Genomic DNA, 21,818 nt, shown 5'->3' on the forward strand with positions numbered 1-21,818 from the left:
TCGGGAAGTGCAGAGGCCAGCCGCTGGGAGCCGACCCTAGGCAGTTGGCCGAAAAGAGCCAGTCCCGCCGGGGTGGTGCCGGCCCCGTCCCTGGGGTCTCTTCTGCCCCGCCCCATCCCCTTGTGGGCGTAGCTCACAGCTGCTACCCCCAAGCGGGCTTGGCTGGGCTCTCCCCGGGGTCCTAGTGCCCGCCGTCACCACGACTTCAAACCTCCGAGGCCGTGGGCACCGGCTCTCACTCGCCTGCCCGCGGCCGCCGGTGCCCGGGTGGTCCGACCGCTGAACTCGCCTCGGCTCCCTCTCCAGCCCCCGCCCGTCATGAGAGGCCCGCTCCCCTTGCTCCTTTTCTCCCTGGTTGCCCTTTGTGGGCGAGGTGAGTTCTCTTCGGGCAAGGAGGGAGGGACGCCTGGGTCGGCCAGAGCCCGGCTGGACTGGCCACAGGTGGGAAGGAAGGGAGGGTGTCGAGCACCCAGGGGAGTGGCCCGAGATTGTCCGGGACGAATGGGGGCGTGGGCGGGGCTAAGCCCACTCGCGGCAGCAGGGGCGGGTCAGGATGAGTGGGTCTTCGACGTTTGGGGTGGGGACCGCCTGTCCTCTGCGCGGCCGCCAGGGCCACCCTCCATATGGAGCGCCTTTGGGCTGGGCAGCGGGGCTGAGTGGTACCCGCTTGACAGGCAGCTCTGCTTAATCCCAGCGCTACTGTAGATAGGGAAACTTAGCCTGAGGGTGGGGGGTGGCGCTACCCAACTCGCCAGCCCAAGTGTGTTTGGGGGTGGATCTCCTAGAAAACACACTTTTATGGCACCTCTGCCTCTGGTCACCCACTCCTAGGGGTTGGCCGGCCGGGGCAGCCAGCTTGGCTAAGTGCGGGGCTGGTGAAGTGGAGCCTGCCCCTCAGGAACCTGCAGACACCCAGAAGGGAAATCCAGTCAGCCCTTCCAAGGCAGAGTCCAGATATGGTGAGGATTGTCTGCTCCCGGCCTCAGTCTCCCCACCTGAGTTCCAAGGACTCTTTCAGCTCCTTCCCTCCAGCCCAAGCTTGTCCTCCAAGCCCTAGTCAGCCTAGAGGACCAGGGCTATATCTTCCTTGGACAGAGACACACCACCAGGGGTGTTGGAGGTAAGGGGTAGGGGGACATATGAAGTTCCTATAGGGAAGCGGAGATCTCACCAAAGATGGTGTCTGCACTCCATGTGTGCATCCTGGATCTGTCACCACTTGCTCAGTGACCCTCTCTGGGCCTCAGTTTCCCTATCTGTTCTATGGGGATGATATGCCTTGACTACATACTTAGGGACTCAGATGTGAGTCAGTTGCAGTGTTTCTTAAGTACGGTCCTGGGGCCACCTGCATCAGAAACACCCACTACACATCCCCAGGGCCCCATCCTAGGCTCACAGGATCAGAATCTCCGGAGTGGAGCCTGGGAATCTGCATTTATACACGTATCCAGGTGATTCTTGCACATGATTGGAGAAGCCACTGATAATATATTGTGAGCTTTTTGTACCACGTAAAAACCTCAACTTTTTGAAAAGAATCCATTGCTGCCTTTTAATAAATACAAATCTCTTGTTCCCTTCCTCAGTTAAGGACAAACATATGCCACTGAAAATCACGCTGCCTTTCAGATGCCCACTTGCCAAGATTCCACTGACCCTTTACTTTCTGTGGTTTGTATTCCAAACCAATAGGTATTGCCTTTCCATTTTACCAATATAGATTTTTACCATTAGCCCTGCTTTTTCAGACTGTACACACACTCACACGTTTTAGAATTCCAGCCATGGCTTCCTCTCAGGCTGTTCGTTAACCCCTTACTGGTGGGGAGCAGTTTTTCCAGAGAAGGCCAGGGAAGGCAAGGCCCTGGACAGAGGCAGGGCGGGCCCACTCCTTCTCAGAATCACTGGGTCATGACTGACCCCTAGTGGTGGCCTCTTTGTGTAACCGTGCCGGCCCCAGGGCTGGGAGGTGACCCCCAACTGTGCCCTAGAAGCTTCCACCTCTTCTGGGCCACCCCTGTCATCTGGGGGTGAGAGGCCTGTTCCTTGTCTTTTGAACCCGGCAGGCCTCACAGGCATAAAGCAGTAGACTGAAAAGCCTAAACAAATATAGTTTGGAAACCCCTCTGCCCCCCATGCATGTATACAAGTACAAACACAGGCACAGGCATGAGTACACACTTGGCTGTGGACACCAACATGGCTTCTGCAGGGACAGGCTCCTTATGGGGAAGTTAGCAAGGGCGCGAAAGAAGACACAGGGGTTAGGGGAGGGCCTCTAACTGGCTCTGCCTCTGACTTGCTGGGACTCCTTGAGTAAGTTCCTCGCCCTCTTTGGTCTCAGTTTCCCCAGATAAGAAATAGAGAGTGGGCTAAATGGTCTAAGGTTTTCGGAACCTCTTTCTCTGGATCCCACAACTGGTCCTCAAGATGGGTGAGGGTCCCCGGGGGCCAGCTGAATGACTGAGAGGCAGGACAGGCCCAAAGGTGAGCAACCTGAGCATCCCAGGTGGGCTTGGAGCAGGAACACAAGCCCCCGCAGCCTGCAGAGCAGCCCATGCCTCTCAGGTACCTAGGTACACCAGCCTCCTGGGGCTGCAGAGACGTGGGATCCAGCCTCCCCCAGCACTGCAGGGCTGGGGACCAGAAGCCTCAGATTCTGACCCGAGCTGTCCCAGACATGCTTGATGGACTTGGGCAAGTCATACCCTGCTGAAATGATGGGTCAACTCAAATATATATAATAAAGAGGGGCTATGGGAGAGACCCAGCTATAACCTGGGGCTACAGACTGGTTTCCAGGGTATTCAAGCAGCTGGCCTCTGGGAGGGGGTCCAGGCTATGAGAGGCAGGGCTCAGTATGTAGGCCAAGCATCCACAGGACCCCCTCTGGACAGCCTGGGGCAGGTGGGGGGAGGGACAGTGGCAGCGGGTGCCCTGGGAGCATCTTTCACAGGCACTAAATGCTGCATTTGCTCCAGATAGGCAGTGAGTTGGAAAGTGCATGGAGCAGGCAGGGTGGTGGCTGCTCTCCGTGGCCTCGTGTCCAGCCCAGCACCCACCCAGGAGTCCACCTCAGACTTGCTCTGTCAGGCAGTTCACACTCTGGGCCCTCTGGCCGCATCCAGAGGGTGGGATTTAGTAAAATAGATTACATCCTCAGCGGAGGATGTAATCCCAGTCCTGGGCCTGGTGAGCCGGCAGACCCAACCCCACCTCCTCAGCCTCCCTTATTCTCTTATCCTTTTCCCACTTTCTTGCCTGCCCCCCGACACTGTTTCCTCTGCACACCTGCATCTCTTCCCCTGTTCCTGGGGTCTCCTGCTCAGGTGTCCTTGACCTTCCTCTGAGGCTCCCTCTTTCCCAGGCCCCTCCCCAAACTGCCCTTACCTGACGTCACCAGAGTGAACGATGGAGTTCCTGAACCTCCCCTTCACTCCCAGACGTGTGAGGGAGATGGGACAAAGACCCAAACGCCACATGGCAAGAGATCTGGGCTGTGAAAAGGGGCAGATCTGGGGCTGTGGGAGCTCAGTGGGGCTCCCGGCCAGGTCAGGCTCCTTGCAGGAGGCTGCGTTTGCTGGCTCGCAGGTATGGTTCTGAGCGCAGACCTCTCCTTTAAGCTCCAGACCAGGAGCCAACTGCCAGCTGGACCCCTCCATGTGGTGTCTCAAGGTACACCCTGAACGCTGTAGGGCCAAGTCTGATCCCAGCAAACTCCCCCTAGCCCAGGCCTTTGCTCTTTCAGTGAAAGCACCACCATCTCCCCAGCTCTGCACACAAACCCACGTTTGAATAATATCTATCCTCCACTACACAGGAGGCTCCCTGAGGGCAGGAGCCAGGGTTTTTGCTGGCTGTTACCCCCAGCGCATAACACAATGCCTGGCACAAGAAAGTCTCTCAGATATTTGACAGCTGGTCGCCGGGGGGCTGTCCTGGCAGAAGAAAGAGTGTGCTTGAAGATTTAGAAGTGAGACAATGAAGGCCACATGGGGAAAGGAAAGCGGTATATATGGCCAAAATATACAGTACCTGGGCGTAGAGGTGGAGAGGTAAGAAGAGATCAGGTTGAGGAAGGAATGCTGGTGCCAAGGGGCTTTGGATGCCAAGCCGGAACGTTTGGATTTGAATTCTGCCTACAGCTCTGAGAGGTTACGGGCAGGGATGGGCTCTGGTTCAGTAGCTGTAGGAAGACCACTCTGGCACTGAATGGGACATGATGGCAGGGGCAGAGTGGGGGTGGGGAGACCAGCAAGGAGGCTACTGGAAGAGCCTGGGGCAGGGTGGTGAGCCAGGACCAGGAGGGATGGAAAGGGGAGGACAGACTGAGAGATTTGGAAAGTAGAATAGACAGAACTGGGTGGCCCCTTGGATGAACCAAGGAAAGGGTCAAAATAGATGCCCAGGTTTTGGACTAGATGTCTAGAGTGTGGGGTGCCATTCATTGCTAGACGGAACAGGAGGAGGAAGATGTAGGGCGTGGGAGGAGAGAGCTGAGCTCTGTCTTGGGTAGATTTAATTTGAAGTCTCCAAGGAGAGGCAGGCCTGGCAGCCCCTTAGCTGCTCCAGCTGGCCCCGAGGGCACTTGTGCTCTCCGGCCCTCGCAGCTCTCCCTTTCACTGCCATCAGCTGGATGAGGACCCAGCAGATCTGACTATGTGTTTTCCCAGGGGACTGCCGCGTGGCCAACGCGGAGGAGAAGCTCATGGATGACCTCCTGAACAAAACCCGCTACAACAACCTGATCCGCCCAGCCACCAGCTCCTCAGAGCTCATCTCCATCCAGCTGCAGCTCTCCCTGGCACAGCTCATCAGTGTGGTAGGTGCAGGGGGCAGCTGTGCCTTCCCCACGGCCGGACACAGTATGCTATATGCATGCTCCCCTCAGAGCTGCTTCCAGGGGCAGGGCTCCAAACCTGTGCGTGGGGATGTGGAAAGGGCCACAGGGAAGATTAACAATGAGCCATGGTTCCCTCAGGCACCTTCCTCAGCACTCCCTACGAGGCCCCACATCCACACATCAAGACCTGACAACCCTACTTTTGCACTCTGTAACCCATTCTTCATTTCCATACCTGCAGTGACCGCCCTCATTTACCCAGACCCTCAGTTGGCTAGACCGATGCAGCAGCTGCCTCTGGCCCTGTCCCTACACCTGGGCCTCTGTACCCATCGGTTTCTGTACCTAGTTCCTACCTCCCCCCAGTAGGTAGGGGGTATGTGAGGTCATCTGTTGAGCAGACTGGGGGAGATGATAGGGTAGAAGGAGGAGAAGCTTATGGCCATGTTGGAGGCCCACCTTGTCTATGGCAGGCCCATTGGCGGGCTACCCAGTGGACATTCCTGCCTCACAACTTCTTTGTTAATAAAACTGTGACTTGATATTGGATACTCACGAACTTCATGGGCCCTTCTCCGGCCTCCTTGCCACGTATGGTTAAGTCGTAGCTAACCATGGTTTCTATTCCTCCAGCCAATAATCAGTTAAGGCTTAGGCAAGAGCTGTAGCCCTGGCACTGGGATGCAGGGGCTGCCTAAAAGGGCGGGGGATCTCTGGGAAAGTTTTCCTTATACTCAAAAAGGGACCCAAGAAAAGATTTGCCATTTCCTGCCATAGACATTGTCATGTGAAGGTTTTATATTTGGAACTATGGCCTCCATCTTATGATTGTGGGGGAAAAACAAGAGAATCACAGAGTCGTAACATCACTGTCAACAGCCTAGAATCCCGACATCATTGAATTACTGCATTAACCAATGCTGAAATGATTGGCGTGCTCTCTTATGTGATATAACAGATGTCCTTATTGTTTTAGCTGCTCGTAGTTGGATGTTTTGTTGAACATCCAGCTATGCTTGAAGCCAAAGCATTTTAACTGGTTCTGGGATATGGATTGGCAGGTGACTCCAAACTGGGAAACTAGAGTGCACAAAGTGGGCAGGATATCCCTAGCAAAGAGAAGAGCACGTGCAAAGGCACAGATGGCATTTCTGGAATGAAAGAATCATGACTTAGAGGCCAAGTCAGGGGTCTCAAAGTTTAGGCAAATTCCTTAATTTATGCATGTGGAAAAAGATCAGATGAACAACCTAGGACCTTGTCCAGGAGTTCTGGCGATGCCAGAAGTAGATCCCAAATTGCCTGACTCCCAGCCCTGCACACTGACTGGCCACTCCTTTTCCCAAGACCTTGCCAGCGCACTGGAAATCCACCGTGTCTCGCCTCCTGAGCCTTGGGAAGCCAACCAATGCGGCTGAGCCTCCTCTGGTCTGGTGGCTGCCTTCTTACTGCCACCCTCTCTCTCTAGCACACTCAGCCCTCACAAACCCAGCCCCTCCAACCTACAGCCCTCACTGAAGGCTTTGGCCAGATTAATGGCTGGCTTCCTCCCCTGGGAGGAAGCACAGGCCAAGAATGGGGGAGGGGTGAAAAGCCTGTGCTCTCTGTCCCTCTCCCCTCCGAAGGCCAACTGGAAGGAATAAGTGCTTCCAGCCAGGCCACTCCCAGGCTGGTGTCTGAGTGTTATTGTCCAGCCAAAGGCTTTTTGCTTAATGGAGTGAGCCCAGCTGCAGCCTTGCAGCTGCTGCCTTGCAGCTGCTGCCCTGGTGAGGGGGAACAGGAAGGCAGCTCTAGCCACACTTCCAGGCTAAGGTTGCCCCTGCCAGATCTGCTCTGTGGTCCCTGTGGGATAACAGAAGTTACCAGAAGGAGGAGGGCACACAGCCTCCAGCCCCATGCCTATGAGTGTAGCACTGTGAGCTGTCATAATCCTGAAAGCTGTGTACAGAACAAATATGAGGTTTGGGGGGTTATTGTTCCTTTTGTATTTCAGGGTTTGGTTTTCAAGGAGGAAGGGTTATGGGCATAACCAGTTTAAAGATGGAAGTTTCTAGGGAGCAGGCAGGGAGTTTGTGCTGTGTAAGGCCAGCAAGCCTTCAGAAGCAGCTCTTTGGGAAGGCCAGGACTGCCTTTGGGAAGGCAGCTGTGGGGGAGTAAAGGGGACTAAGGCACCGGACTAAAGAAGGAGAGAACTTTCTGGGTGGCAGAAATGTTCTATACCTTGAAAGGAGGTGGGTTACCTGAATAATGCATTGTTAAAACTGATCAAACTGTACCCTTAAGATCTATGCATTTCACTGTATGTGAATTGTACCTCAACTTCACTGTATGTAAATTGTACCTCAACTTTAAAAAAATTATTTTTTAAGACAGATGAAGGCTTTCAACTTTCTGTAATGACAGAGTATCTTGTTGCAGATTAACTTTTCCACAAGAACAATTAGAAAAGGGGGACAAAAATGCCTGTCCTACCCCAAATCTGTTTGAAGGTCTTAGAGAGCTTAGCCAGGACTTGAAGGACCAGGATCCAGGAGGTGACCCTGATAGCTTCTGGTGCTTTTCCTGTTGTTTGATGGTTGGTAAACAGTATAGAGCCAAGGGGCTAGGGAGCTGAGTACAGAGTGGTGGCTAAGAGGCTGGGAAGCCTAGCTGAATGCTTGGCACTCTTACAGGGCTAGGATGACACAAATTGGAATTGGAACCCCACTAAGGAGATGGGGCCTTGGTGAGGACCTTGCAAGGAGCATCACTAAGAGTCAAAATGAATCAAGAACAAACCAGCCCTCACAAAAACTAAAACCTGCTTTGAACCAGCTCAGTCACAGACTAGATGAAGGTGATCTGTCCTTCCTCTAACTGCCTGCCATAAAGCCAAAGTCAGTCGCCCCTGGAGGCAGATAAAGTCAGATAAAAACTTACTAGGGGGCTTCCCTGGTGGCGCAGTGGTTGGGAGCCCGCCTGCCGATGCGGGGGGCGCAGGTTCGTGCCCCGGTCTGGGAGGATCCCGCGTGCCGCGGAGCGGCTGGGCCCGTGAGCCGTGGCCGCTGGGCCTGCGCGTCCGGAGCCTTGCTCCGCAATGGGAGAGGCCGCAGCGGTGAGAGGCCCGCGTACTGCAAAAAAAAAAAAAAAAAAAAAAAAACACAAACAAAAACTTACTACGCAGGCAATAAGACAAGACTAAATAAGAAAAAACGGAGAAAAGAAGAGAAACAGACACACAGATGATTCAAACATTGGCGTCATCAGACGTAGACTTTTAAATAACTGCCGTTAAGATGGTAAAACTTATGTGTATTTTACCACTATTAAAATAGGGCTTCCCTGGTGGCGCAGTGGTTTAGAGTCTGCCTGCTGATGCAGGGGACACGGGTTCATGCCCCGGTCTGGGAAGGTCCCACATGCCACAGAGCAGCTGGGCCCATGAGCCATGGCCGCTGAGCCTGCGCATCCGGAGCCTGTGCTCCGCAACGGGAGAGGCCACAACAGTGGGAGGCCCGCGTACCGCAAATAATAAATAAAATAAATAAACATTCTTAAAATGCGATGCATTAATATGTTCAAGAAACTTATAATGATGGAGAATTTAAAATTTATTAGATGGGTTTAATAGCAGATTGGTCATAGCAGAAGAGAAAGTTAATGAACAGGAAGAGAGGTCAATTGAAAATATCTAGACAAATTATAGAAAAAAGAAAGGAAAATACAGAAAAGAAGATAATATGATACAGGATAAAAATTTCAGGTCTAATGTGTATTTGGAGTTCCAGAAAGAATGGGAATAAAAATAAGAAGCAAAGGTTGAAGTGATACTGACTGAGAATTTTCCAAAACTAACTAAAGACATTAAGCTACACATCCAAGAGGCTCTGTGAACCCTATGAGGGGTAAATACAAAGAAAATCATACCCAGGTACATCATACTCAAACTCCTGACAACCAAAGAAAAAGAAAATCTTAAAAGCAGTCAGGGGAAACAAAAGCAGAAGCAACAATAAAACTAACAGCTGAAAATGGAAGCCAGAAAATTGAATGACCTTTTTTAAGTGCTGCAAGAAAACACTGCAAACCTAGAAATATACCACCAGTAAAAATATAATTAAAAATGAAGGTGAGGGCTTCCCTGGTGGCACAGTGGTTAAGAATCTGCCTACCAATGCAAGGGACACGGGTTCGAGCTCTGGCCTGGGAAGATCCCACATGCCATGGAGCAACTAAGCCTGTGGGCCACAACTACTGAGCCTGAGCTCTAGAGCCCACAAGCCACAACTACTGAGCCCACGTGCCACAACTACTGAAGCCTGTGCGCCTAGAGCCTGTGCTCTACAACAAGAGAAGCCACGACAATGAGAAGCCCTCACACCACAACGAAGAGTAGCCCCCACTCACTGCAACTAGAGAAAGCCTGCGCACAGCAACGAAGACCCAACACAGCCATAAATAAATAAATAAATTTATTTATTTAAAAAAAAAAGGAAGGTGAAATAAAGATGTTTCCAGGAGAGAGAGAGAAAGAATTTAATACAAGAAGACCCAATACGGAAAATGATCCCAGATGGAAATATAGAAATGTAGGAAAGAATGAAGCACAACAGAAAGGGTAAATATATGGGTGAATTTGAATTGCTATTGACAGTATAAGAAAACAGAAAAAATATCTTGCAAGGTTTTAATTATATGTAGAATTAGATACATGACAATAACCCAAAAGTAAGGAGGGGATAGATAAAAGTGAAATGTTCTAAAGTTCTTGCCTTGTTCTGGAAGTGATGAAAGAACTAATTTATATTAGATGCTAAAAAGTCAAGTATATGCATATTGCAGACTCCAGAGTAACTACCTAAAGAAGAGTCACATTAATATCGGGAGAAATGGGTAATAAAATCGTTAATCCAAAATAAGGCAAGGAAAGAGAGAAGGGAATAAACAGAAAACAGATGGTAGGTTTAAACCCAAATTTATCAGTAACTACACTGAATGTAAATGGCCTAAATACTCTAATTAAAACAAGACATTTGGAGTTGGGGGGAGACAACTGGCATGCATCCTCTCTTTCCTCTTCCCATCTACCCCTCAACAGTCTGGAATCTGGGTGTAATGACTGGAGCTGCCGCAGTCATTGTGGACCATGCAGATGAGAGCCACACTCTAGGCGTGGTAGAGAAGAAATCTGGAAGGAACCTGGGTCCCTAATTTGTAGAGCAAAGCCACCATATTACAGGTATACCTCAGAGATAGTGCAGGTTTGGTTTCAGACCACCGCAACACAGTGAATATCACCATAAAGCAAGTCACATGATTTTTTTTGGTTTCCCAGTGCATATAAAACTTAGGTTTACACTATGCTGTAGTCTATTCAGTGTGCAATAGCATTATGTCTAAAAAACAATGTACATAACTTAAGTTTAAAATACTTTATTGCTAAAAAATGCTAACCATCATCTGAGCCTTCAGTGAGTTGTAATATTTTGCAGTAGTAACATCAAAGATACTGATCACAGATCACTGTAACAAATACAGTAATAATGAAAAAGTTTAAAATATTGCAAAAATTACCAAAATGTGACACAGAGGCACGAAGTAAGCAAGTGCTGTTGGAAAAATGGTGCCAATAGATGCTCCACACAGAGTTGCCACAAAACTCTGATTTTGAAAAAATGCAGTATCTGTGAAGCACAATAAAACGAGGTATGCCTGTACGTCCAAACTGTTACAAGACAGAAATAAACTTATTTAAGGCAGTGTTACTCTGGCTCTCTGTGACTGGCAACTGAACCTTTTTCTACTGATATGATTACCTAGTTAAAGGAAGTGATTCCCAAGCTGATATCAAGATGCTGGAAGTTATCTTGGTGAAGAGGAGGCAGGGAAATTGATACAGACTGAGAGCACAAGACACATTTGGAGAACTAAAGAAGGCCAGGGCGGATGTCAGGGGAAGGGCATAGAATAAAGGTGAAATGAAGCCGGGAAAGTTGGCAAGACCTTGCAGACCCTGTGAAGGAGCTGGATTTTTATTTTATATGTGAAGGAAGCCACAGAAGTGACTTAAGTAAAAATAGGATTAAGGGGGAAATGGCAGGAACTTTGGAAGTTTCTTCTGGCTGCAGAGGAAGAATAGATGTGTGTCTGTATGGGGTATGTGTGCAGAGTGGTCACAGACCAGTTGGGAGGGCCTTGCAGTGGTTCAGGTGAGAGATGGATTATGGTGGCCTGGATTATTGTGGTAGGATTCTTATATTCTTCAGAAAATATTTATTTCACATCTGATACATCCCAGATACCCTTCTAGGTGCTGTCTGCCCTCAAGGAACTTAGATGCTAGTAGGAGGTGGCATATAATACACAAATAGAGGTGGCCAGTGGTGATAAGAGCTATAAAGAAAAATGAAGCAGGGGTGACGCAGTGGTTAAGAATCCGCCTGCCAGTGCAGAGGACATGGGTTCGAGCCCTGGTCCGGGAAGATCCCACATGCCGCGGAGCGACTAAGCCCATGTGCCACAACTACTGAGCCTGTGCTCTAGAGCCTGCGAGCCACAACTACTGCAGCCTGCATGCCTAGAGCCTGTGCTCTGCAACAAAGAGAAGCCACCAAAATGAGAATCCCGCACACTGCAACAAAGAGTAGCCCCTCCTCGCCACAACTAGAGAAAGCCTGTGCACAGCAACGAAGACCCAACACAGCCAAAAAATTAATTAATTAATTATTTTAAAAAAAGAAGAAAAATGAAGCAGGGAGAGAGGGGAACGGGGTGCTATTTTATGTAGAAAGGTCAGGGAAGACCTGAAGAAGGTGAGGAAGTCAGCTGTGTGGATTTCCAGGAAGAGAGAATAACATGTGCAAAGGCAGAAGCAAAGAGACACGTATAGCTGAAGTGGGATGAGCAAACAGGAAAGTGTTGAGGTAAGAGGTACTAGAGCTAATAGGGATGGAGGTGGGGGAGGGGGGCAGATCATGGACGTCCTTGTAGGCCCTGGGCAGAACTTTGGCTTTCACTTTAGATGAGATGGGAGGGGAGTGGAGGGTTTCAGCAGAGAGATGTAGTCTGAGGAGCTGAGATTTTAAAAGGATTACCCACGTTGCTCTATAGAGAATAGACTAAAGGCAGGCCAAGGCAGAGCAGGAAGGCCAGTTGGGAGGCTACTGCAACAGTCCAGGTAACAGATGATGGTGGCAGAGGAGATGGGGAGAAGCAGACAAATTTGAGACTCATGTAGGCGGTACAACCTACAGGACTTACTGATGGATCAGAGAGCAAGGGATCAGGGCCGACTGCCAGGTTTCTGGCTTGTGGAATTGTATGGCTGGGGGATGCCATTCACTGAGATGGCAGTGCCAGTGGAGGCCCAGGTCTGGGTGAAGATCATGAGGTTTGTCGCAGGCATGTTGGGTGGGAAATACGTCTTAGCCCTCCGAGGATGTTAAGTTGGTGGTTGGTCACATGGCCCTGGAGCTCGGAGACTTTTGCTTGATAAAGTGTGGTCTATCACCTCCTAACAGGTGAACTGATAACCTCATTTCCCTCCCCAGAATGAGCGAGAACAGATCATGACCACCAATGTCTGGCTGAAACAGGTAAGTGCCCTGCAGGGTCCCCAGCCCAAGGAGGCGTTTTCTCCAGGGCTGCCCCTTGGCGGCGAGGGACCTACAAGTGACGGGGCCTTGCCTGTCTGCTCAGGAATGGACAGACTACCGCCTGGCCTGGAACAGCTCCCGCTATGAGGGTGTGAACATCCTGAGGATCCCCGCAAAGCGCGTCTGGCTGCCTGACATCGTGCTTTACAACAAGTTAAGTGGCAGGGCTGGCCAAGGTGGTGAGGGCCAGGCCTCCAGCCCTGTGCTTCACCCAGACTTCCAAGCGGTCAGGCTGCAAGAGGAATTAGAGATGAGCAGAGCCAGCACCCTCAGTTACAGATGGGGAATTGGAGGCCAGAGATGGGGAGGGCCTTGCGACTCACTCAGGCGCAGCTGGGACCAGGGCCACCATCCTGATCCCAAGTCCAGTGCTCTTTCTGTCCTCCATACTGTCCTCTTTCTTTCTAAACTTGCTTTTTAATTAATTAATTTATTTTTGGCTCTTCATTTCTGTGCAAGGGCTTTCTCTAGTTGCGGCGAGCGGGGGCCACTCTTCATCGCGGTGCGCGGGCCTCTCACTATCGCAGCCTCTCTTGTTGCGGAGCATAGGCTCCAGAAACGCGGGCTCAGTAGTTGTGGCTCACGGGCCTAGTTGCTCCGCGGCATGTGGGATCTTCCCAGACCAGGGCTCGAACCCGTGTCCCCTGCATTGGCAGGCAGATTCTCAACCACTGCGCCACCAGGGAAGCCCCATACTGTCCTCTTTCTGACCTTCGGTTGCTTTGTCAGTGTTGGGTGTTGGTAGCACTGACTTGATATGCATAAATATCTCAGGTAGGTGGAGAGGGATAAAGAGACTTCCCAGGTCGCAGTTGTACCAGCAGAAGCGAGAAATGATTAGGAGTAGGTGATCTAAGGACAGAAAGACCTGACTTCAAATCTTAGCTGTACTGCTTACTAGTTTTCTGACCTTGAAGAGGACAACTAACTTCTCTGAGCCTTGTTTTTCCCATCTGTAAAATGGGGATGATAATAATCTCTACCTCATTGGACTGTTGTGAGGCTTAAATGAGCAAATCTATGTAAAGCCTTCACGCTGTTTCATGGCAGGGCTCTCGCCGCCAGGCAGTTGCCAAGTAAAGCAGGCCTTTCCAGTGAGGGCATGGGGGTTTGGAAGAGTGATTAGTGAGAAATAATCCTGCAGGGCTCTTTGGTGAGTTCTAAGAACAGCCAGGCATCATCTATGGATTTCATGATATTCTCCTCCATGCCCTGTCCCCACCCCCAGTGCCGACGGTACCTACGAGGTGTCTCTCTATACCAATGTGGTGGTCCGCTCCAATGGCAGCATCATGTGGCTGCCCCCTGCCATCTACAAGAGTGCCTGCAAGATCGAGGTGAAGCACTTCCCCTTTGACCAGCAGAACTGCACCCTCAAGTTCCGCTCTTGGACCTACGACCACACAGAGATCGACATGGTCCTCAAGTCACCCACGGCCAGCATGGATGACTTCACCCCCAGTGGCGAATGGGACATAGTTGCCCTCCCTGGGCGAAGGACGGTGAACCCGCAGGACCCCAGCTACGTGGACGTGACTTACGACTTCATCATCAAGCGCAAGCCGCTCTTCTACACCATCAACCTCATCATCCCCTGCGTGCTCATCACCTCCCTGGCCATCCTCGTCTTCTACCTGCCCTCCGACTGCGGCGAGAAGATGACGCTGTGCATCTCCGTGCTGCTGGCGCTCACCGTCTTCCTGCTGCTCATCTCCAAGATCGTGCCGCCCACCTCCCTCGACGTGCCACTCATCGGCAAATACCTCATGTTCACCATGGTGCTGGTTACCTTCTCCATCGTCACCAGCGTCTGTGTGCTCAACGTGCACCACCGCTCACCCAGCACGCACACCATGGCGCCCTGGGTCAAGCGCTGCTTCCTACACAAGCTGCCCACTTTCCTTTTCATGAAGCGCCCTGACAGCAGCCCCTCCAGGGCCCCCCAGCCCATCCAGGCTCACCTGACCAAGTCCAAGGCCGCCACCACCGCCTCGGCCATGGGCCCCGCCAGCTCCTCCAACCTCTACGGGAACTCCATGTACTTTGTGAACCCTGCCTCTGCAGCTCCCAAGTCTCCGGCCGGCTCTGACTCAGCGGGTATCCCCAGGGATTTCCGGCTGAGGTCTTCTGGGAGGTTCAAGCAGGATGTGCAGGAGGCTTTAGAGGGTGTCAGCTTCATTGCCCAGCACATGAAGAGTGACGATCAGGACCAGAGTGTAAGTTGCTAGCCCAGCCTCCAATACCCGCCCAATGGAAGAGGCTGGGATAATATAGTCAGTTTCCCATTTCCTGAAGTGAATTCATGAGACAAGGGTTCTCAAACTCTTTGTTTGAATAAGGGATCCAAGACTGAAATGAGTTTTATTCTAGTTTCGGGCACCGAGGGATAGGAAGGAAGTCCAAGTGATGCTTTTTGGTTTGTTGTGGGTTCCCCAAAAGCAGAGCCTGATATAAGCACCTGGGCAGAGGGAGTTTTTTTGAGAAGTGATCCCCAGGAAGCACAGTGAGGAAGTGGAGAAAGTGAGACAGGGAAAAGCGGAAAGCCAATGTCGGTATCAGTGAGCAGGATACTGCCACGGGCTCTGGAGGCTAGTCCAGTCAGAAAGCCTCTGCAGAAGCCGGAAGCATGGAAGCAACTCTCAGAATCACCCCCCAGGAGGGAGGAGGGTATTTGCCCATTAGCTCCCATCCCCAAGGCTCTAGTAACCTTCGGGGCATTAACTCCCCTGCACGTCCTGGTTTTGCCAGCTGGTTGTGGAGCAAGCAGTTTTGGTGCTAGAGAAAGCCCTGGGGCAGAGAAGAGAGCAGAAGCAGGCAGAAAGTGGAAGGCTGTCGTGGGCTGGAAAATAATTCTGCAGCCTTTAGGGACGCAGGTGGGCCAGGGCACCAAGGGCATATGCTCCCATCCTTGTCAGGCTTGCCAAGAAGCCATACAAACATTTATAACTCTTAGGAGTATAGAACCATCCATTTAAATATTATTGCTACCAGGATAATAAATTATCAAGTACAATTACAGATTTCTAAAAAGAGGTTCAGTTTACTTCCACAGGACAAAGCCGTGAGCTCTAGAGTTTAGGTGTCTTGACTGACTCCTTTGAAGGTAATGCTTCAAAGGACAATTTTATAACTAAACACAGAACGTGATGGTACGGTTAGAAATTTTCACACACATTTCCAGACTGGGCTGGAAAACAAGTTTCAGACTCTTGGGAATGTTCGCATTTTAACACCTTATCAAATCAGATTCTTTGAACAGGTTTTTACGCCACAACAAGCAGCTGCATGTGAAAAAGAGAGCATCGCCTTGTTCTTACCTTTCTGTGATTCTTTTTCACTAGCCACATTCTCAAGGGAAAGCACGGGGATTCCATTATTTAGTGCCAAGAGAAAAGAGCAGGGTGGAAAAGCTCCAAAATTACACTGTGAAAAAAAGAAAGAATTGCTAACAAGCGGAATATGGGACACAAGTTCTTCTACACCCTTGTCCTCAGAGTGTGGTCCTTGGACCAGCAGCACCGGTCTCACCTGGGAGCTGTTTAGAAATGCTGCATCTCAGGCCCCACCCCAGACCTGCTGGCTCAGCAGCTACATTTTCACCAGATTCCCAGGGGATTCCTAGGCTCTGTCCAGTTTGAGAAGCACAGCTCTATAGGATTATCAGATTTCACTTTCTAAAAAATTAATTTAGTTATGCTTGCTTTAGTTCAGAACCATTCAGTAGCTCAGTATCACCTAATTCATTGACTCCCAAATATTAATATACAGACTGGGGCCCTCCTGGGTAATTAGGAACCACTTGGGCAACTTTTCAAAATACAGCTTTGGGGTCACCTGTTCTGACTGAGCTGGGATCTCTGTGGGAAGTGGTCCAGCAGCTGCATTTTTCACCAGATCCCCGCTGGTTCCTGTGCATATGCAGGTTGAGAAACTGGTCTCCTGCAGCCCTGGCTGAGCCACCCGCATCCTGAGCTCTCTCTTCTAAAGGTCTCACCACCTCCTAGACACTCACAGGCCTCTGCCTCTTTCTAACTCAATTAATTAAAAGCATTTTGTGGGAAGGAGCCAGGCAGGGCCCACAGTTATTATATTTGCCAGTGTTCATTGAGCTCCAACCACACATCAGGCACTCTACCAGGAAGTGACATACATTACTGCTAATTCTGCCAGGAACCTGTGAAATGTCATTTACTTGAATCCCGATTCTACAATAGAAAAAAAATCTAGGCCCAGAGAGGCTCATTAACTTGCCCAAGGTCACACAGCTGGCACAGAGCAGAGCCAAGCTCCATACTCAGATCTTTCTGATGTCATTAACATTCCTTGCCCTTCGCAGGGCCTTGCCCTGAACTGACACACATGGGGGCCTTACTGGTTGATCGACTTTCTCATGTCTAGCTGGAGAGAAGAGGCTTTCTTCCCTTCCAGAGCATGCCCGCCCTAAGCCAGCCTGGACTGTTTCTCATCTTCAGCACTTTCACCCTCCCTGGTGATTAACTGGCCACTATAAATAGCACAAAAATATAAAAAGAGGGGAAAAGGAGCGTACACACACTCACGCACACACGCGCGTGCACACACACACGGTTGTTTGCAATTAGGGCTGTCATAAAGAAACCCAAGAGTGCCGTGTGGAAAGTGGGCGGTGCCTGCTGCATCTAGGAAACAGACAGCAGCTGTGTTTGGCTGGGGGTGTGTTTGGTGGGGCTGGTTGAGCAGGGATCATCCTGGAGGGGAGAGGCACACCACTGACCAGGGCTCTGACAAATTGGGTCACTGACATCGCTTGCCCATTGCTGCCCGAATTTCCAGCTCCAGAGCCCCTGCTGAGTTCTGCTGATGCAGCCATTCTCCACCAGGACAAGTACGCATGCAGAAGGATCCACACAGGCTGGGGTGTGCAAGCGGGTGAGGGGAAGGGAGACCAGAATGCTGGGTCTCTCTGGGGGCATCTCCCCCAGGCCAAGGAGGCAGGCACGTCTGTGGTGGCACCTCAGGAGGCTAGCCATGTTCCTGCCAATCCTAAACCCCACACCTGGGCCTGAGAAGATGGGGGGCGGGGAAGGAGGTGGAGAGAAACCCAGATGATGTGGAAGGAGGCTGGGTCTTAATTACAGGAACGAGCAGACACTGCCGTTAATGGAACTGAGCAAATTAAACAGGATTTCCAGGTGTCCTGCGGGTCCCATTGCCCAACCCCCTCTCAGCTAGGTGCAGCTCAAGTCTTCCTTTGGGCAAAGCCAGCTCAGGCAGGGGGCTTGGGGTGAAAATGAGAGCAGGGCCTTGTGATCCTCAGGTTTCATTCCCCTTATTTATAATCCAGTTTGGTTTCGAATCACATATGTGGCATTAATAACCCCTTCCATCCCTAACCTTCCCATACAGCCTGGTTCCCAGTGGCTCCCTGATGCCATGCAGGGTGGGTAGGGGTGGACTGAGGACCCGAGAAGCACCCAGGTACCCAGCTGAAAGACCAGCCTCAGACTCAGAACTTACCACTCCACGTTCTAAGTGGCCTACGGGGTCCCTGGCCAGATAGTGAGGCCCCAGCTGGGGGAAGGAGGGAAAGCAGGGAGGACCTCCGCACTCGGTGCCTGTAACCGGCCCCTCTGTCTGCCCACAGGTCATTGAGGACTGGAAGTACGTGGCCATGGTGGTGGACCGGCTGTTCCTGTGGGTGTTCGTGGTTGTGTGTGTGCTCGGCACTGTGGGGCTCTTCCTACCTCCCCTCTTCCAGACCCACACACCTTCTGAAGGGCCCTAGGCTGCCCTGAATGTCTGAGGCCCCCAGGATGTGGGGTGAGGTGGCGTGAGCGGCCAGACGGACAGTCTGCTGCTTCCTTCTGGGTCACGGCTGATGCGGCCCTAAATAAATGAGTCAGCCATCAGCCCCATCAAACAGCCATGGTCATGCGAGGGGCAAGGGTGGGGGGCCTGGGCCGTCCTCTCTGAAGGCCTTGGAGGAACCCCAGGAAACCCGCTGCAGGAGGGTCCTTGGACACCTTAATTCCGGCTTGGCTTCCTTCCCTGCAGCAGGCACTGGGGATAAAGATGCGTGTAGCAGTGGCACCCACAGTGTGCCAGGCATCTGACCTGCATGCCGGCTTACCTCTCACTCCATCTCCCTGCACTCCTCCTTGTCCACTAGGTTCACTGGCCGCCTTTTAGTCCCTCACATGCTTCAAGATCTTCCCAGCTTAGAGCCTCTGCATTTGCTGTACATTCTACCCAAACCTTCTTCCCCAGATGTCTCGTAAGCTCTTCCCACGGCTGCATCATTCAGGGCTCTGCTCCGATCCATCATTTGTCCAATGTCACCTACCCCAGGGGCCTTCCCCAGTCACTCATCCCAAAGCATTCTCCCCACAGCCACGTTACCCCGACACCTTCCTCCAGCAGCCCTCGGTACCCGAGACTCTCATCCGCTAGAGTGTGAGCTCCGTGAGAGCAGGGACCTGGCCCTTCGTGTTCGCTGCGGTATCCTCAGGGCCTAGGACAGAGCTCGGCCCATAGTAGGTGCTCAATAAATGTTTGTTGAATGAAGACATGGCTCTTATTCCTCCTTCAATCTCAGATTCCCCCTCCCCTCAGCAGCTTTCCCTTGTTCCCCACCTGAAAGGAATGGCTCTCTCCTCCATGCTCCGCGGCCCTGGTCATGTTCTGCTTTTTATCCCGGCTGGGTCAGGTGTGTCTCCCTCACAGATGCTCTGATTGGTTTCCCCTACATACTGCCTTTTGAACAGTGCCTGGCAAGTCGTAAGCACTCAAAATACTTGTGCGATGGAGGAGGACTTTTCAAAAAATCTATTTTAAAAATTATTATACAATAAAACTGACTTTTTAGGTACTGTTCTATTAATTTTAACATATGTATAGAGTCATGTAATCAGGATGTAGGAGTCACTCATCACCCAAAACAGCTCCCACCTGCTACTCCTTTATGGTCACGTGTCACTCCACCCCTAACCCCCGGCAACCACTGAGCTTTTCTCCATCACTATAGTTTAGTCTCTTCAAGAATAACCTCTAGGGCTTCCCTGGTGGCGCAGTGGTTGAGAGTCTGCCTGCCGATGCAGGGGACACGGGTTCGTGCCCCGGTCCGGGAAGATCCCACATGCCGCGGAGCGGCTGGGCCCGTGAGCCATGGCCGCTGAGCCTGCGCGTCCGGAGCCTGTGCTCCGCAACGGGAGAGGCCACAACAGTGAGAGGCCCGCGTACCGCAAAAAAAAAAAAAAAAGAAGAACCTCTAGGGACTTCCCTGGTGGTGCAGTGGTTAAGAATCTGCCTGCCAATGCAGGGGACACGGGTTCAAGCCCGGTCTGGGAAGATCCCATATGCCGCAGAGCAACTATATCCGTGAGCCACAACTACTGAGCCCGCTTGACACAATTACTGAAGCCTACCCGCCTAGAGCCCGTGCTCCGCAACAAGAGAAGCCACTGCAACGGGAAGCCCGCGCACCACAATGAAGAGTACACCCCACTCACCGCAACTAGAGAAAGCCTGCCTGCAGCAATGAAGACCCAACACAGCCCAAAATAAATAAATTTATATATATAAAAAAAAGAATAACCTCTAATGGGGACTTCCCTGGTGGTCCAGCTGTTAGGACTCCATGTTCCCAACGCAGGGGGCCCAGGTTCAATCCCTGGTCAGGGAACTAGATCCCATGGGCCACAATTAAAGATCCTGCACGCACCAACGTTAGTATGGAACCACTGGAGAGTGGCTTCTTTCACTCAGCATAATGCCTTTGAGATTCATCCAAGATGAAGAGTGTAACAATAGTTTGTTCTTTTGCATCCATCATATGGCTGTGGAAGCACATTTATGTTGTTACCAATTTGGGGCAATTATCAATACCGTTACTATAAACATTTCACTTATAGTATTTTGTGTGAACAAAACTTTTCATTTTTCTAGATAAATACTCAGTAATGTGATTGCTGGGTTATATGGGGAGAGTATGTTTATATGAAACTGTCAACCTGTTTTCTGGAGCAGCCATACTGTTTTGCATTCCCACCAGCAAAGTATGAGAGATCCAGTTGCTCTGTTTCCTCATCTGCACTTGGTATTGACAGTATTTTTTTATTTTAGCCAACCCAGTGGCTGTTAAGTGGTATATCACCCTGGTTTTAATTTGCTTTCCCTAATGGCTAGTGATACCAAAATCTTGGCTCTCTGTGTACCGATCCCAAAAAGAAATATGGAGACAGAGTTTTGGAGAAACGAGAAAAATGGCTTCAATCTTTGCCTGGCAAAGGGGGTAACACAGCGAGCTAGGGCCTCAAGAGCTGTGCCCCCTTCCCTGGGGAATAGGGAAAGGTTATACAGCCTTGGGCTCATGGTCTGGGGTAAGTGATAAAGCTCAAAGTAATGAAGGTCTTGCATTTCTTTTGTTCTACAAATTCATGGTCAAAGCTGTCATCAGGTGGCTCAACAACCTGGTCTGGTGTCCCTGAAGTTATCAGCGCAGTGACCTTCTGTCCCAAATGAAGAGTGCTACAAGGGAGTGTAGCGGGAGAAGAAATGCCAGGTGCAAAGGGTAATTCATACGGGGTCAGAGAGTAATCAGCTTTGTGAAGGACATCTAGCTACAAGTGTTTGTTAGAAGTAACAGCTAAAGAATAACCACGATTGATTAACTCTTTCAGGCCTGTTTATGTTGTTTCCCCAGCCTGTTCATTGTTTCCTTATTTTCCTTGTTTATCTGAAAACAGAAGTCTCATTTCTATTTTTGCTGCAACATTAGCAGCAAATGTTGGACATCTTTTCGTGAGCTTTTTGCCTTTTTTGGTCAAGTGTCTGTTTAACTCTTTTGCTCATTTTTAAAACTGGGTTTTAGTTTTCTTACTTCTGAGATCTTTAAAATAACTAGGTATAATTTACATATCATAAAATTCACACATTTTAAGTGTACAGTTCAATGAGCTTAATAAGTTTATCACTATAACCCAGTTTTAGAACACTGACATCACCCCAATAAGATCACTCATACCCATCTATTCTTCCTTTTGAGTTTTGAGGGTTCTTTATATGTTCTGGATACAAGTCCTTGGTTGGATATGTGATTTGCAATATTTTCCAGATAAAGGTATTCTTGTCAGGAGAATGAAAATTCTCTAAATGGGGGCCTGACAGTAAGTCCCAATTCTTACCAACATTTTCTGAATCCTGCAAAATGTCTCCTTTTGTTTGGTTTTAATGTGGGTAGGTGACCCATTCTGGAAATAATAAAGGGGACTGACCTGTCCTGTGATAGAGGAATTCCAAGGAAGCCTGCAGGTACCCCACCCCACTCCTGGTGGGTGGTCCGAGAGACCAAGGGGCCCCAG

The 21,818-nt window shown here is 50.6% G+C and overlaps 1 protein-coding gene across 1 annotated transcript; it reads left to right on the forward strand.

The window, feature by feature from the left end:
- Positions 1-318: 318 nt before the first annotated feature.
- CHRNB4 (cholinergic receptor nicotinic beta 4 subunit) lies at positions 319-18,244 on the forward strand (the record flags this gene model as incomplete). The annotated part of the gene is made up of 6 exons (XM_082833659.1): positions 319-373; positions 4,677-4,825; positions 12,376-12,420; positions 12,524-12,633; positions 13,709-14,696; positions 18,104-18,244. 6 exons carry the CDS (start codon positions 319-321, stop codon positions 18,242-18,244), a joined length of 1,488 nt encoding a protein of 495 aa, XP_082689785.1.
- Positions 18,245-21,818: the final 3,574 nt, after the last annotated feature.

The sequence above is a fragment of the Leucopleurus acutus genome (genome assembly GCF_964270905.1).
Source record: "Leucopleurus acutus genome assembly, chromosome: 1".
Taxonomy (NCBI): Eukaryota; Metazoa; Chordata; class Mammalia; order Artiodactyla; family Delphinidae; genus Leucopleurus; species Leucopleurus acutus.